The sequence below is a fragment of the Leishmania martiniquensis genome, chromosome 36, assembly GCF_017916325.1.
Source record: "Leishmania martiniquensis isolate LSCM1 chromosome 36, whole genome shotgun sequence".
NCBI classification, from domain to species: domain Eukaryota; phylum Euglenozoa; class Kinetoplastea; order Trypanosomatida; family Trypanosomatidae; genus Leishmania; species Leishmania martiniquensis.
Window position 1 is genome coordinate 1,384,334 of NC_090171.1, and position 15,667 is coordinate 1,400,000.

At 59.4% G+C, this 15,667-nt stretch overlaps 6 protein-coding genes across 6 annotated transcripts; all 6 read right to left on the reverse strand.

The window, feature by feature from the left end:
• Positions 1-342: 342 nt before the first annotated feature.
• LSCM1_00372 (uncharacterized protein) lies at positions 343-3,381 on the reverse strand (the record flags this gene model as incomplete). Its single annotated transcript, XM_067318024.1, has 1 exon — positions 343-3,381. One exon carries the CDS (start codon positions 3,379-3,381, stop codon positions 343-345), a length of 3,039 nt encoding a protein of 1,012 aa, XP_067174129.1.
• Positions 3,382-4,831: 1,450 nt separating this feature from the next.
• Positions 4,832-5,461, reverse strand: LSCM1_00373 (uncharacterized protein; the record flags this gene model as incomplete). Its single annotated transcript, XM_067318025.1, has 1 exon — positions 4,832-5,461. One exon carries the CDS (start codon positions 5,459-5,461, stop codon positions 4,832-4,834), a length of 630 nt encoding a protein of 209 aa, XP_067174130.1.
• An 850-nt stretch (positions 5,462-6,311) lies between these two features.
• On the reverse strand, positions 6,312-7,286 carry LSCM1_00374 (uncharacterized protein; the record flags this gene model as incomplete). Its single annotated transcript, XM_067318026.1, has 1 exon — positions 6,312-7,286. The coding sequence occupies one exon, from the start codon at positions 7,284-7,286 to the stop codon at positions 6,312-6,314; it is 975 nt and encodes a 324-aa protein (XP_067174131.1).
• Positions 7,287-7,914: 628 nt separating this feature from the next.
• On the reverse strand, positions 7,915-10,386 carry LSCM1_00375 (uncharacterized protein; the record flags this gene model as incomplete). Its single annotated transcript, XM_067318027.1, has 1 exon — positions 7,915-10,386. One exon carries the CDS (start codon positions 10,384-10,386, stop codon positions 7,915-7,917), a length of 2,472 nt encoding a protein of 823 aa, XP_067174132.1.
• Positions 10,387-11,524: 1,138 nt separating this feature from the next.
• Positions 11,525-12,055, reverse strand: LSCM1_00376 (uncharacterized protein; the record flags this gene model as incomplete). The annotated part of the gene is made up of 1 exon (XM_067318028.1): positions 11,525-12,055. One exon carries the CDS (start codon positions 12,053-12,055, stop codon positions 11,525-11,527), a length of 531 nt encoding a protein of 176 aa, XP_067174133.1.
• Positions 12,056-13,439: 1,384 nt separating this feature from the next.
• On the reverse strand, positions 13,440-14,219 carry LSCM1_00377 (uncharacterized protein; the record flags this gene model as incomplete). The annotated part of the gene is made up of 1 exon (XM_067318029.1): positions 13,440-14,219. One exon carries the CDS (start codon positions 14,217-14,219, stop codon positions 13,440-13,442), a length of 780 nt encoding a protein of 259 aa, XP_067174134.1.
• Positions 14,220-15,667: the final 1,448 nt, after the last annotated feature.

Sequence of the window (15,667 nt, forward strand, 5' to 3'; positions counted from 1 at the left end):
TTCCGATGAGTCGAATAAAACAGCGGCAGTGTATGTATGTAAGCATTCCTCGCTGAAAAGTGGGTCAGTGTGCGCGTGCGTGGGCGCGACCTCGCGATACCGGCGAAACAGAAGGAATATTTTGCAAGAAGAGTGTGCCGTAGCCCAAACACAAAGACCCCTCTTCCCCTCCACCACACTTTCCCCCTTTTTTACGTAGCCGTCCTTTCACAGTCGCCTGAGGCTGGAGAGGACCAGAGGCGACATAGAGCAGCGCCCTTCGTGAGGCGCATACAACGACACCCCCGACCATCCGCCCCCCCTCGCTTTCCTTGAACAGCAGCGGACAAGTCGACCGGGACCTCACTGGAAGACCATCTCGCAAATAAACTGCTGCTCCTTGTCGTGTTTGCTCTTGTACCCGGTGGATGGGGCCGCAGTGATGCTGCGGCCGGCGTAGCGCAGCTCCCGCTTGCCCTTCGTGTACTCTTCAATGCGTGGCTCAACGTGGGCCCAAGATCCCATGTTCTTCGGCTCTTCCTGCGCCCACATGAGCTCCGCCTTGCTGTACTCGGCCAACAGCTGCTGCACCTCCGCCACTGGGAAGGGCGAGAGTTCCTCCACGCGCACGAGCGCCACATCCTTCACGCCCTTCGTCTCCCGATACTTATTCAGGTAGTGGTAGATCTGACCAGTGCACATCACAAGGCGGCGCGCCTGGCTGGACGGAACGGATGGGTCCAGAATGACGGACTGAAACGCGCCGCCAGTGAGCTCCTCAAGCCTCGAGACATTCGGCGCGCGCAGATACTGCTTGGAGAAAAAGATGATCAGCGCCTTGCGGAAGTTGCGCTTCTGGTGGCGGCGAAGCAGGTGAAAGTACTGGGCCGGTGTGCTAGGGTACGCGATCTCCCAGTTGATGCGGTGCGCCCGCTCCTCCTTGCTGTAGGCCGGCGTGGTCACGTCCTCGCTGCTCATCTGCAAGAAGCGCTCGAGGCGTCCACTGCTGTGTTCGGCGCCCTTTCCATCGTATCCGTGCGGCAGCGTTACAATACACGACTGCTGCTGGTTCCACTTGGACTCGCCGGCGCTCAGAAACTGGTCGAACACGATGGTGGCGCCGTTGGCGAAGTCGCCGTACTGAGCCTCCCAGATGACCAGCGAGGTGGGATCATAGAGCGAGTAGCCGGCGGCGTAGCCGAGCATGCCATATTCGCTAAGGGGGCTGTTGTTGATGATCATCTTCCCCTGTGTATCGCTAATGTGCGCCAATGGGACGTAGCTGCGCTCCTGGCTCTGGTCGTGGATGACGGCGTGCCGCTGCGAAAACGTGCCGCGCTCGACGTCCTCGCCGGTGACACGCACCTGATGCCCCTCTAGCAGCAACGACCCAAAGGCTAACGCCTCAGCCGTGCCCCAGTCGATGCCCTCGCCGGTCTCGATCGTCTCGCTGCGGCGATCCAGCACCGCTTTCAGTTTCGGGTGCAGCTGGAAACCTTCCGGGTACGTCTTGAGCGCCTTCAAGATCGTGTCCACCGTCTCCTGCGTGATGGCGGTAGGCTCCTGCGTCACATGGCCGAGCTCGTCGGAGTATTTCATGTTCTTCCACTTGTCAGGAATGCTTTTCTTCAGGTATTCGGCGTAGTTCACCTTCGCGGCGGCCTCTTGGTAGCTGCCGTAGCGCGCCTTCTCGTCAATCGCCTTCTGCGTTGACTGCTGTAGCGTCACAACGCCCTGGGCGATTAGCGCATCGGAGTACCGCCGAAACACGTCCGGCATGGCACGCACACGCTCGTACATGAGTGGCTGAGTGATGCTGGGGTCATCGTTCTCGTTGTGGCCGAAGCGGCGATAGCACACGAGGTCGATGACGACAGATTTGTGGAATCGCGCCCGGTACTCAGCCGCGAACTCAAACACGCGCACCACCTCTTCGGGGTAGTCGCCGTTGACGTGGAGGATCGGGCAGTTGTAGACGCGACCGAGGTCGGTGCAGTATGCGCTACTGCGGCTCGACTTGGGGTCGGTAGTGAAGCCAATCTGATTGTTGCACACCACATGCACCGTGCCGCCCGTGTCTTGCTCGCCGACTTCGCTGATGCACATGGTCTCAAAAGCGACGCCCTGGCCGGCGAAAGCCGCATCGCCGTGAATTTCGATGGGCAGCACCATCTCGCGGCCCTTCTCCCCCAAAGCCACCTGCATCGCCCGCGTGTAGCCCTGTACGAAGGGGTTGACAGCCTCGAGATGCGACGGATTGCAGAGCATCTCTGTCTTCATCACCTTGCCCGAGTACAGCTTCAGCTGCGCATGGCAGCCGAGGTGATACTTGACGTCAGATTGGATTTGGAAAGGGAAAAGCTCCTGGCCCGTGACGCCCACGAACTCTTTTAAGATTACCTCAAAGGGTTTGCCAATGACATTGCACAGCACATTCAGACGGCCGCGATGGGCCATGCCGAGGTTGATCGACTGGACGCCGAGCTCGGACGACTTTTCCAGTAAGGCACGGAGCCCGACGACCATGGTTTCTGCCCCGTCACAGCCGAAGCGCTTCTGCGTCGAATATTTGCGCTTGAAGAAGTCCTCAAAGAAGACGGCGGAGGCAACAGTGTCCCAAATACGGAGCTTCTCCTCTCGGCTCATAGGGCGATGCAACACGCTGGAGTCGTCTGTCAGCTCGATTTGGCTTCGGATGAAGCGCTTCGCGTCGCCGTCAGTGAGATGCAGCAGCTCAAAACCGATACGGCCGCAGTAGCGCGCCGTCAGCAGCTCGTGCAGCTGGCGGATCGTCATCAGTGGCGAGGAGGTGTCGTAGACGCCGCCTATCTGATTCTGAAAGCCAACGCGCACCATGCGGTCAGCGTCCTTATCACTAAAGCCAAAGTACGCGAGGTCGAGACGCACCATCTCCTTGTACCGGCGCGACGGCGTGCGCTCGGTGACATCGATGTCCATGTAGTTCAGCGGGTCCGTCTGCGCCATCAGATGACCGCGGTCTTCGAAAGTGTGGATCATCCGAGTGAGGCGGCCACAATCAGCCAGGGACTGCTTTACGACCGCCTCATCGCTGCTCTCCGTCGGCAGCACGCGAATCGGCGTGCTGAGAAGCGCTTGGTCGTAGTTGCCGAGGTCGCTGCGGGAGAAAAGCTCGGCCCACGACGCGTCCACCGATGCCGGGTCCTTCTTCCACTGCTGGTACAGCTCTTCGATGTACATGGCCGAGCTTCCACTGAGGAAGCTGTCGTTGTCAAAGAGTAGCTGCCGCTCGGGCACGAAGTCCGCGGCATGGCGGCGCCCTGTGATGAGAGCTGCGTGAGGGGTGCGTGGGAAAGATCTTGCTGGAGCCGCTGCAGAGACGCGGCTTACCACGCGGCGCAGGGGAAGTAATCGACGCATCATTGTCTCCAGCTGGGTTTTCTTGGATCGCGCTACTCCTGTAACCTGCCGTCTACGCGCACGCGCGAGGTGTGCGCTTGAGTACGTTTGTCACCGTTCTTCGTTTCTTAATCGGTGCGTCGTGCTCCATACGCACAGAGACTGACAGAGAAGGAGAGGGAGAGAGACGGTGTATGGTGCAGGAAGAGGCAGGCGTTGCGCTCTTCACTTGACCTTTCCCCCCTTTTCAGGTATCCCGCCACTCTTCTCCGCAGATCCTCGGGCCCTGCAGCACGTTGTCTGTTTTCAATCAAAGGTCGTCGCGGGGACCGATTCCTAGGGAGCCTCCCTCACCTCGTATGTACTTTCACTGACGGTTACCGCCTGCCTTGACAGAATGACGACCTCTCGAGTCGACCTGCGAGCCACTTGTTGAAGAGGGGAAAGCAAGCGGACAGTGCCCGAGGGTTCGCACGATGAGATGAAAGGGAGAGGGGGCCAGAGAGAGCAGAGGTGTCACGAACAAGTACGTTAATACCGTGGCACCTGCCAAGGAGAAAGGGAAGGGAAGGGGGCACACGCGTGCAGTGCAGAAAGGGAAAAAATGGAGTGAGGGTGGGGAAAGACACGACGACCACCACCACAGAGGAGGCCAGCGATGGGCTCTCTGATTCCTTTGGGACACGTTACGTGTGTGTGTGTGTCGGTGGGTGAGTGAAGAGCAGGTAAAAAGGGGTGGAGGCGTGAGTGAGACGGGAAACGAAAGGGGCCAGTACACAGGAATATGCGTGCCTGTGTATGCGTATGAGGAGAGGCGCGTAAAGCGTACTGGAGTCGAAGTTTCTTCTGCGACAAAGGCGAGAGGGCAAATTGAGAGGAGAGAGGGAGAGATGAAAGTGCGATACAAAGAATGCATGGATTCGACTACTGGTGGCACGTCACGCTGTGCAGGATCGGCATCGGCCTGAAAAAGTCGCTCCAACTTCGGGTAGGAAGCGGAAGGGCTGACAGCACGGGAGAAGCGCACTGAGCCTCAGTGCCCCGCACACGCCAACAGGTGCAGCACCTATACGGGTTGCTGCAACTGCAGGAGAGCAGAGGGTGAAGCCCGACGACCTTCCCTAGAAAAAAAAGAGGAGACATGCTGATCTTCGGCCTACACAGGGCTCTCACAATACTGCCATGTCTTCACTTCTTTGTCAAACTCATTAGTTATCACCGTCATCTTGTATGTCTGAGTGCAGTCGCCAACGCGCTCACACACACGGCACCGCTAACGCCGCACCTGCTCCACCTGCGACCCTCTCTTATTCTACCGCCTCCGGCGATCAGTTTGGCGGCCACGCCACAGTTGACGCGTGAAGCAGAGAAAGACGTCCGCAAGCGAGCTGGGGTTGAGTGAGAGCAGCATGAAAAGAGAAGGAGAGGGGGCGCAGCATTGTCTGGCCCTGCCTCCCTCTCTCCATGTAGCGCTTTACGCTCCAAGGCCCTTCTTGCCCTTGTGGCTCATGGCCGACTGGAACTGCGACTCGAGGTTCGCGCTCATGCGCTTCAGCTCGTCTTTGCTCGCGACAAACGTATTGTGACGCAAGTTTCCACCAGCGCTGCCTTTCTCCTCCGCAGCCACCTTGGCGCCGCCCATGAGGCGCGCAAACTTCATTCGCTTCTGCTTGTTCTGGTCGAAGGCATCGGATGAGGCGTATTGGCCCAGGTTGATCGGCGCGGAAGTCTCTGGCCTCTCTGCGGTAGGGGTGCCGCGGGATGCAGACAAAGGCGTTGGCGCCTCTGTGTCTTGCCTTGTTCTACGACGCTTCTTATCGGAGGCGCCCTCATCACCGGCGGCGTAGCGCGCAATGAAAGACTTGAGAGCCTTGCGGCATACCTTGAGGGGTGCCTGCATCTCGTGCAGACTGGTGCCGCCGCCATCACCGCACTTGTGCAACTCCTGCTCCAGGAGGCAGATGGAGATGAGGGAGATCATTGCCAGAACCTCTTCGCGTGGTGTCTGCTGCAGCGCTTGCTCTGGGCCGCCTCCGTGGTACCCCTCAAGATGCTCCGTGACGGCCTTGCGTACCTCCCGAAGACAGTCTTTGAGGGAGGACATGTCACTTGATGCTGCGGGTGTACGAAAAGTCAGGCGAAGGGGCAGACGGAGAGACCCGTCCTCGTGTTCTCTCGCCCCGTCAGAGTGCGAGTAAAAAAACCACGCCCACCAACGCCGGCAACTGAGCTCTCTAAGTGCGACACAGGTGCCCGGCCTTTCGAGTGGAAAGTGAACAGGAATGGAGTGCGAGCCAAGGCGGACGCATCCCCTCATCATTGTAAAAGACACAAAGGGAAGAGAAGGGAAGGGGAAGGAGAGCAGGGGTGGGGCGGGTGGGTACATCACATAGCGCACGTGAGCACATGCACGTGCCCTCTCTATTTGTCCGAAAGGTCCCGCCAAAGACAACCGTTATCGCGCAATCTGAGTTCGAGGTGGAAGGCAAGGTCTGCGCTCGCTCTGACGTTGTTGTCCGTTCGCTTATCGTACCGCTTCTTTTTTCTTCCGTTTCGCTTGCCATCCCGACGTCCCTCACGCATTTTCCCTCTTGTGCTTCAGAGCAGTGGAAGAGTGTTTCCCGAGGCAGCGCCCTCCTCATTCCGCCGTCGAGGGGAGCCGGGTGGTAATGGCGGGGCGGAGGAAGGACCCGAGGAGCGGAAGATATGCCGCACGTACACCAGAAAGAGGTGCACAGGCGGATTACCAAGAACGAAAAGCGAGCAGCGAAGGCCGAGCTGACGCTGTCATGCCCATTGGCACACAGGCGCCCGCCACTCAGCATATCTCCGTATGGAGAGGGAGGAGAGAGGGGAGGGCACCGCGACCGCATGAGCAGAGGAAGGGCCCGAAACGTACAGGCGGCACTCCTGTCCCGCATTACTTGCCAGGTGTGAAGGCCAATAGCTCATTCTCACGAGATGGGCATCTCACGCTCTTCCTTGCGAGGGAAGATGGGACGCAGCCCGTCTGTGCGCAGCGCCACTGTGCCGCCACTGCCAGCAGCCGCTGTCGCACTCAGCAATAATCGTTCCGTGCCCCGCGACTGCTGCAGGACGCGGTCGCGCAGCTCTGAGTCCTCCAGCTTATTGTATGTTTCACGCCGCTGGCACATGGTGCGGTAGAGCGCGCGCTGATCCTCGTACCGCATGCGCGGCTCACAACTCGGAGCCGGTCCTTTCCGCGGCGCGACCTTCACAATGACCTTGCTCTTTTCGTTGCGCCCACAGTACTTGGCCAGCGTTCCCTCCATCGGCTTTCCGCAGAACCACAGCGCTGCCTCATCTTCCTCAACTCGCTCATCCGCCTTCCAGGCGGGATCGAGAAGGGCACGGCAGTGGTACACAATCAAACGCGCGTCTTCGTCCAGGTCAGGGTCTTCGTGCTTCCTGTACAACTCTTGTACCGCCGCTTCAGGCCCGTTTGCATGGGTACAGAGGGAAGGGTACAGGGTGGTCGTGAGCGTGCGCAGCTCGCGCTCGGCGTCGTCAAACTCATCTGCTGGCACCGGTGTCTTTGCGTCCTTGAGTCGCTTGTAAAGGGCATCGATAAGGGCCTGATAACGGTTTAGGGCCTCCTCCAGTTCGTGCGTTTCCCCTGCCTCTATCCGAGCCGTTCCATCGGAGCGACGCTGCTGCTGAGGCCACAGCGTCGCCAGCTCCTGGGCCGACATGAGCATCAGGCGCACGTGATGGCGTTGATTGAGAATGTGTGCGATGGCTGGCACAATCGTGTTCGCAGGGGACGCAGGTGTGCACGCAGGAGGGTTGGAGCTGACGCCCGAGGGGCCCTTCGGCGACTGCTCAGAGGAGGATAGGGCGTCTGACAGCGCGCGCTCCAGTGTGAACTCATCAGGGTAGTTCGTTCCCTTCACGACCACGAACACCATGGCTTCAACGGTCAGTGCAACAGTATATATATATACATATATCTATATAGGTCGCCCAGCAGGACAGCGGATGAGGTGCGCTCTCTTCCCGGCACGGCAAAGGAAGAGAGGCCACAGGATGAGCCCTCTCGGTACTGTGCAGGTGCGCAACCGGCGGCTGAGCTGCGCGCGAGCGTGCTTCTTTCTTTTTGTGTGTCTTATGCAGCTTCCAGCAAGGGAGGCCAGTCAGGGTTGCAGGGTGAAGAGGAAAGAGGAAAGTGCCGCAGAGAGGGGACCAGAAAGTGAGAGGCGAGGGCATTCGCGCCTAAGCAATGGGCCCGAGCGCTCGCGGTTCACCCTTCATCTTTTTTACTCTTGCCGCACTCGATTTCAGGCGCCTGTGTGCCATTGTAGCGCACGTAAGAGCCCTGCAGGTGTGCATGCCGCAGCCGCAGCCCGGCCCCGTACACTCTCATATCCTTTCTTTGTCGTTTTCCAATGCGTCGTTCGGCGGCGGCACAAGTGCACGCGCACCAGCTGCTGCGCAAGTCAAGGCTCTGCCCTCCGTCTGCTCGCCCTCTTGCTCAGAGGTGCTTCCCGCACAGGGTGTGCGGCACCACGCCAGCAGAAAGGAAGAGAGGCATGGACACTAGGAATTCGCCCCTCTGATCGCCTCGCTTAGGAGATGCTGCCCCAGTGCTGTGTCTCGGAGGAGCAGTTGACGGTCGCGCGCCAGCGCGGTGCTCTGACGCACCATGCTGAGGGCCACCTTCTGCGCGTGAAGCCATCGAAAGGCCGTATGGCGACCCTCCTGCACCGCCTCGCAGATCACAGAGTCAGCCTCGGCGCCTCTTGCGGTGGGTATAGTCCCCGCCGGCTCCGCGCGCAGTAGCGCCAGTGTCGCCAGCAGGTGGCTCAGGCGTGGCACGCTCACGAAGTGCTCCGCCGACGTGCAGCGCTCTGGAAAGACTTCCTGCACGTACTCCTTCAGAAGACGCACGGCATGCTGGAAAGCATCGGTGGTACGAAACGGGGTTCGATCCATGACGGCTAAACTCACCAGTTCTGCATAGATTTCCTTTGTAATCACCATCGGCAGCACTCCCGGCAGCTCCAGCAGCGCCGCGATGCGCTCCATGTGGTCAAAGCCTCGGTACAAGACAACGAGACGCAGCGAAAGCAGCGCCTCCTCGGCGGAGGCTGCAGTAAAGGAGTTGAGGCCCACTCGCGTTCGCGCGACACAGCGCGCCGCTGCCGCCTCCAGTCGCTCCAGCGGTAGAGAATGAGGACTCCAGCCGATGCTGTCGCACAACTCCCTCCAGCGCGCCACCGCCACCTCGGCGGACGACGTGGACGATGACGTGAAGCACTGCGCAAAGATGGCTTGGGCCGTGTAAGTGACCCAGCCTTGCCCCAGGTGCGTGCGCTCGTAGGCAACAGTGGAGTTGGTGTACTGTGCAAGCTTCGACAAGGCGGGCTGATATCCGTACAGGTGGACGAGCGCCGTTGCCCAGTTATCGACGGCGTCAGCCCCGGCCTCGGCAGTTTGCCACCGTCGCAGTGTCGAAACGCAGATACGGTAAAAGAGAGAGTGAAACAGTACCAGGCACTGCTGTGTGGCTGCGTCCGTGCGGCCTACGGCGGCACCGCGCTGCTGCTGCACCTCACTTTCCAGCTGCACCGCCAGGAGGCGAATCGCCGTCGCCACCACCGTGATAGAGGTGGGCGGGACAGATGTAGAAGTCGAGAGAGGCGCAGGCAATGCAAGCGGCCTCGCGTCATCGGCAGGGCCCAACAAATGAAGCAAGAGAGAGATATTAACCCGCAGCGCAGCCAAGCGCTCCGAGCCGTGGAGGCGGTCAAGATGCTGCCACAGGGGGAGGAAACCGTGAGTGGCCTCTGTGTGACGGGCGAGAAGTGTCCAGAGATCCCCCAGAGCATTGCTTGCAGTTTCCCGTGCTGGGGAAGGGGCGGGGGCAGCAGCAACAGCAGCGGAGGACGCTGCTGCGACCGTTTCTGGATAGAGTCCCATAGTGACTGCCGCCGGGTAGCCAGCTGCGCTCACGGATGCGGCGGCAAACACTGGAGCAGAAGGCATCTGCAGCTGCGCGAAGGCGGCCGCTGTCTGCCTCGCCCGTGTCGAACGAGTTGCCGAAGACACGCTCACGGCGGAGCTCGCACGTGGGCGCTTGAGCCGAGCGGTCTTCTTGTCAGCTCGAAGAGCTGCACCACCCTGAACGATTCTCAGCTGTCGCGGCTCAGGCTTCACGCTGGGCACCGGGGCGGCCAATTCGCGCTGTACTTCTCTTGTGTCTTCCTGCACGGCTTGCGTCTTTGTCGCGCATGACTCTTCATCATCATCGGTGTGGTCTGGGGTCTTTTCAGAGCGATTCTTCTTTGCTGGACGCGCCGCAGAAGATGAGGACGTGACTGCAACATCCTCCGACTTCGAGGGCGGATTTCGCGAAGAGGATGTCAACGTGCGGCGCTTTGAGGGCGCTGCAGCTTCTGCCACAGCGGCCTGCAACGACGTGCGCATCTCGACGGCCGCTATGCGCTGCTCCTCTAGCTGCGCCTGTGCAGCGCGCACGAGGGCCCTTTGCTCTTCCAGCTCGCGAAACACCTCCATATATACCAGCTCATATGCCGCCTCTCGCTCACAGGTGGCCGTGACGAACAGCTCGAATTGCTGCTTGAGCTGCTCCATTTGCGATGCCTTCATTTCCGCCGCCTTCTGGTACTTTCCCACCTCCGCGCGCAGCTCCCTCTTGACTCGCTGAACCGCCTCCTCAATGCGTTCGGTAGACACAGCTTGCTTTCGATGCTGTTTGGGGGTCAGTGCCGCAGCGGGCTGTGTAGAGTGGGGCGAAGGGGCGCCACTGAGCCTGTCTGTCGGCCTCACCCCTGCCGAGCTCCCGGCAGAGACAGCCGCCGTGTCGACAACGCTGTACACTGAGGCTCGCTCGCTGAGGGCATTCGATGCGGTTGCTGAAGGAGTGGCGGTCAAACTAATCCGAGCACGGAGCCTTGCGTTCTCCTGACGAAGCTCACGGTTCTCCTGCGTAAGCCGAGTCACCTCCAGCTCTAGCGGATTGCCGGTTTCCAAGAACGGGTCTGCCATGGAGTGTCTGAGCGATCTCTTCCAACACCACAACTTGAGGCGAGTGCCTCCAATATGTCGTTGGCCTCTGCTTGTTGGCGTTCATGAAAAATTATGGCAGGCTGCGCTGGCTAGGCGATAGTTTCACGTCTGTCGCCTCGCCCTTCGGGGGATCCGGTCAGCTCGTCGGTAGCGAAAGGTAACGAGCAATGCTGAGAAGGAAACGAGGCCGCAAATGGACGTGTTGGCACACGCGCACGCACACAGAGAGAGGCGAAAGAGTCAGTCAGTGCTTGCACAGTCGCACGTCAGCCTCTCCCTCCACACACATTTGTGTGCGCGAAGCCAGCTTTGATGAGCCCCCTTTGGCCTATGGTGCTTTCTCTGTGTGCTTGTGTTTGCGTGTGTGTACTTTCAAGACACAGACAAGGAGACTGTCGGTGAGTGAGCGAGCAGATGGTGCAGTGGATGAGTCACGTTTCCACGTACATACACACGCAGAGTTTGAAAGAGAGAGCGGGACGGTGAGCCAAACGGATACGCGGCGTGTACCGCTGCGAGCGGCAAAGTGATGGGCATCGCGGTTCTCTTCACTCCCCTGTCTGTGTGCGTATGACGATCCGAGGGTCCCTGGCCTCGTGTCCTCATGGGCGGCGAGGGGGGCCATGAAGAACTTGAAAAAAAAGAAAGGCGGCCGCAGGCGTGCCAAGGACAGGGCGGGGCGGGGCAGGGGGGAGGTGAGTTGAGATGCACAGTGTCGCTTTCCTCAACTCCTGTGCACAGCATCATCTCACGCTTTGATGAGCGAGTGGCCCTCGTAGCGCTCAAGAGGTATTTCGTGTTCATGTGTGCATTTGTGAGGATAGGAGTAGAGACGGAAGACGATAGGGACACTCGAGGTAAGACGTAGGACAGCATACAAGAACAAGCCGTCATGTCGCGCGCAGCGGAGGAGGAGGGAGAGGGGGAGGGGAGGTAAAGGCGAGGGTGCTGAGCGCGCACGCAGAGCCTCAAAGAGGAGCTTCTGAGAAAGGGCCTGAGCAAAAGAGGCACGTACACGCCAGCAGCGCACCACCACCCCCTCGCGCCTCTCTTTGTCTCCGTCAGGGCATGCCCCGTCGTCGTCTTCGGCGACGCTGTGCTACGAATGCGTGCTCTGTCACGTGGGCGCATCCCGCACGACTGCCTTCGTCGTTGATGGCCTTGCCGCTGGCGGCGGGGGTAGTGGCTTCGGCGTCAGCGGCTCTGGATCTCTTGTCGACACGGCCGTCAGTGCCTTCTCCAGCTCTGCAAGCCGAAGCGCGTGCTGCTTCACGAGACGTCCCATGGTCTCACCGTACTCGTTCCACAGAGCGTTCACCTCTGCATTCTCGCCTGCAACAGCGCGCCACTTACCGGGGCGCAATAAGGAGCTCCTGCTACGGAGCTCCTCGGTCTGGGACTCGGCCCTCTTCACTTCGCTCTCGAGCGAGCCGAGGTAGGCTTCGAGGTCGTCCAAGATGGCCTCCTCCTCGCGCAGGACAAAGTCGCGGGCAATGAGGGCGTCGGTGGCCCGCGTCAGCCTCTGAATGCGCTCGCTTACCCGCAGCACCTCCACGTTGGGGTCCTCGTCCACTTCCGCGGCAGTGAGGGCTGAGCGGAGCGGGTCTGTGCTCCCCTCTGCGTCAGCGCCAGTGCTGCTGCTGAGCATGCCGAGCCAGCTGCAAGGAACGGGAACGAAATTTGAGAGAGGCGCTGCCCACAAACTCACGGCGAAGAGGAGGGAGGAAAGGAAAGTGGGGAAGGACAGAGCAATGGCTGCAAGGCGGGTCTCGTGGCAGCGGCAACTCTGTGCGTACTCCGTAGGGCAAAACAAAGTGAAATCAGAGGGAGGCGAGGAGTGAAGAGAGTGTGTGCTGAGACGTGTGCAGATCGCGAGCAGGCGCGTACAAACACTGAAGAAGGTGGTGCGCGATACATCAAGGCTTCCCACGCCTCCCCATGTGCGCCTCCATCGCCAGACCTTTGTCGCTTTCCTCCGGCGCCGGCTCATGGGAGTGGTGGGGTTGAAAAAATGCCGTGCAATCCCTCCCGCTCGCTGCCACTGCTTTCCAGGGACCTTAAAAAAATGTGAGCATATACCCGACCGACAGGAAGACGCTCGAGCGTGGTAGAAGACGGCGATCGCGTTGGCTTACTCCCAGCCGCGCATGAACCTTTGCCCCCCCCCAGCAGCGTTGCAGTGCATCGTTCTCTTTCATCCTCAGCCTCGCGCGAAGTCGACGCTGGGGGCGGCGCGGTTAGATTTTCCCCATTCTCTTCTTGGGGATGGGGGCGGGAGGAGAGGTGTTTGTGTATGTGTGTGTGTGTGGGGGGCTTCGATGACACGTTCTTGGCTACAGAAGGCGAACACAACACACAATCATATGATTTGCGGTCATTGTCGTGGGAGCTCCTGCACAGATGGTGAGGCGTACTCTGGTCACGCACCCTCGCACGCGTGAGCAATGAAAAGAGAGCGCAGCGGGGGGTGGGGACGAGGAAGCGAGCTCTTCACAGAGGCGCGGAAGAAAAATGTAGTGAGATGTCCAGCCATATTTTCTTGAGCCCGTCCTGATGCCCCACAGTCACCATCTCTGTTCCTCTTTTTTCTCTTCGCTCCGTTTGAACATGAGAAGCCCCCCAAAACACACACACACACACACCGATCTGGCGAAGACGGCAGAGTCGGGTGAAGCGTGTGAGGGCCTAGGGGAGGGGGCAGTGCGCTTGCGTGAGGTCAGACACCAACATGAAAGGGGGCGAGCAGCCAAAAGCAGAAAGCAAAGATATATATTCCAAGAAGGCGCAACAACCACCCCCCTCCCCCTCCCGAAAAAGGGGGCAATAGGCATTGCGCCAGCACGAGGGGCACAAAAAAAGAGTGGGCCCACACACACTTCTCCGTGTCCACCCCCTCCTTCAGTTCCTCCCCTTAGACTAGCATTTGCACGTCGGAAAACAAGGGTGCGCCTCATTTTCTGTGCGTGGGGTTCAGCTAGCGGAGATGCGCATAGCCCAAGAGCATATATCGCCGGTGTACAGCTTCACGCCCACTACGCCGCATCACCAGGCTTGCGCATGCGAGTGCGGTACAGCCAATCGTCATAGATCTTGCGTTTCTCTTCCACAAAGTTCTCCGGGTACGGCGTCTCGCGGATTGCAGCATTGCCCGTCATGGCCATGTACAGCATCGCCTGATTGAATTCCTCCATACGAGACATGGCGAACGCCTTGTGGTACAGGTGGCGACAGTTCTTCGCGGCGTTGTACTGCCCCTCCTTCACGAGGCATCGTGAGGTCATCTCGTGAACCAGGTTCGCATGCGCCACATAAACATCACGCTCCCGCTCCAGCCAGTTCTTGAACGCTAAGTAGTGGTAGTAGTCCGTATACTTGCCATCCACAGGCGGTGGTACCTTGGCGTTGACGTACTTCGTGCGAGGCCACCGCCAGGACGCCCACCAATACTCTTCTGGGCATGGATTCGGGCGCGTGTAAGAGTCGATGTACGTGCGCGGACGCAGCGGTGTTAGAGGACTAGCCAGATAGTCGAAGAGACCGTGGTACTTGCGCTCGACGTTCTGGCCGAGGATGGGCATGTCCGGGTCCTGGCCGAATTGCAGCTGCAGCAGCCGCGTAAAGCGCTCGACTGCACTACGAGGCTTTGGCATTGGCTTTGTCGTGTCGAAAGCGGGCAAGTTATCAAGGTAGTCCTGTGACGCCATTGACGGCAGCGTGATTTTTTCGTACGGGGCACTCACCGCGTCGTGGTGACCGCGGCTGTTATAGTGTGCGTGGCTGTCGCCACTGCGCTCTCCGCCAGCTAACATCATGCCAGCACTTCGACAAGAGCATAAGATACACGAAAAAAAGGGAGGGTGCCAGACTTCGCTGGCACTACGATACGACAGCCGACGAGAGAGAGGGAGGCTGATCTAATGAAAGACGTCGAGGTTCCCGCCCTTTCCTCCTCCCTTCGTCGCTTCTCCTAATGTTCGCCTACGCGCGTGTACGCAAGCGCTCGCGTGAAGAGGGGAAGCTCAAAGCAGCGAAAAAAAAACGGGGGTCTGTTGGCTACAGCTAAATCGCCCTTGATAAACTGCACAGCAACTGCGCCTTCTCTCACCCTACTGAAGGGTTTTGTCCTTCGATGGTTGGCACACCGGCAATCGTCGCGACGGAGCCGCCAGTGCGCACACGAGGGCGAGAGAGAGAAGGGGGGAGGCGGTGGTGCAGGCCGCCCAACTTCCTCGCCCGTACCGTCTCACACGTAGAGCGAGGCAGGGAAGCAGCTAAAAAAAAAACGAAGGTCACCAAAGCAGCAGGAAGGAGCGCGAGCGGACAATCCACGTCACTAACAAGTCGACCTATGCTCTGAGGTATCGTCCCTTGGGCACAAGTCTTTCTTTAGCTTGATACACCGCGAGGACGACGAACGACAGTCACCCCGCGTACGCGTGCTCGAAGAGAGAGAGCAAAGGCCGGGACGACGAAAAAAAAGATCAGGAGGTGCGAATAGACGCACACGTTTGAGAACGTCTTCAAAGACGAGGAAGAGGAGAAGGGTTGAGGGACTCTGCTGAGGGCATGCAAGACAGGCGCACGCCTTCCACGATGAGAAGCATAAACCCTACAGCTGAAGATGCATGAAGAGCGGAGAGAGGAGAGCCCGCCGAAGCGGTGCACGTGGGGTCTCAGGTAGCTTGACCTACGTTCGGCAAGCCCACCTAGGTGCACGGCACGTGTTCAGCCAAGCGTGCAGGGAGGGACGAGAAGGATTTGCCGCACTTCTTTCCACGCCATACTTCCGTTACGGAACCGCCTCATGTTAGACCTTCAACTATTTGTTTTCCATACAGCACGATGCGCTGCCCTCCCCCCTCTCTCTCCTGCCCTCTCCTGCCACCACATTCCTGGCGGCGCAGAGGGAGAAGCAAAGAAGGGAGCGGGGGGAGGGAGGGAGGAAGGCAGCGCATCGTGCGGTCTCTGGCAGATCAAAGAGAGAAGAACAGAGATGAGCACACGCACACATGCACAAAGACAAATGAAAAGGCATAAATGCCGAGCGGCAGGCTGACACACCCCAGCAGCATCGCATACACACACACACAAAGAGGTGCTTCGGCCGACGAGACGAGACATCCGCAGTCGACTGTGCCCAGGAAAAGACGAGCGAAATAGAGAGAGCAAGGTGAGAGAGAAGCCTGGACCAGCAGTACCTCGAGCCAGCTGCCATCGACAGCGTCACGAACTTGCCTCCGACGGGAAAAACGAGAGGAAG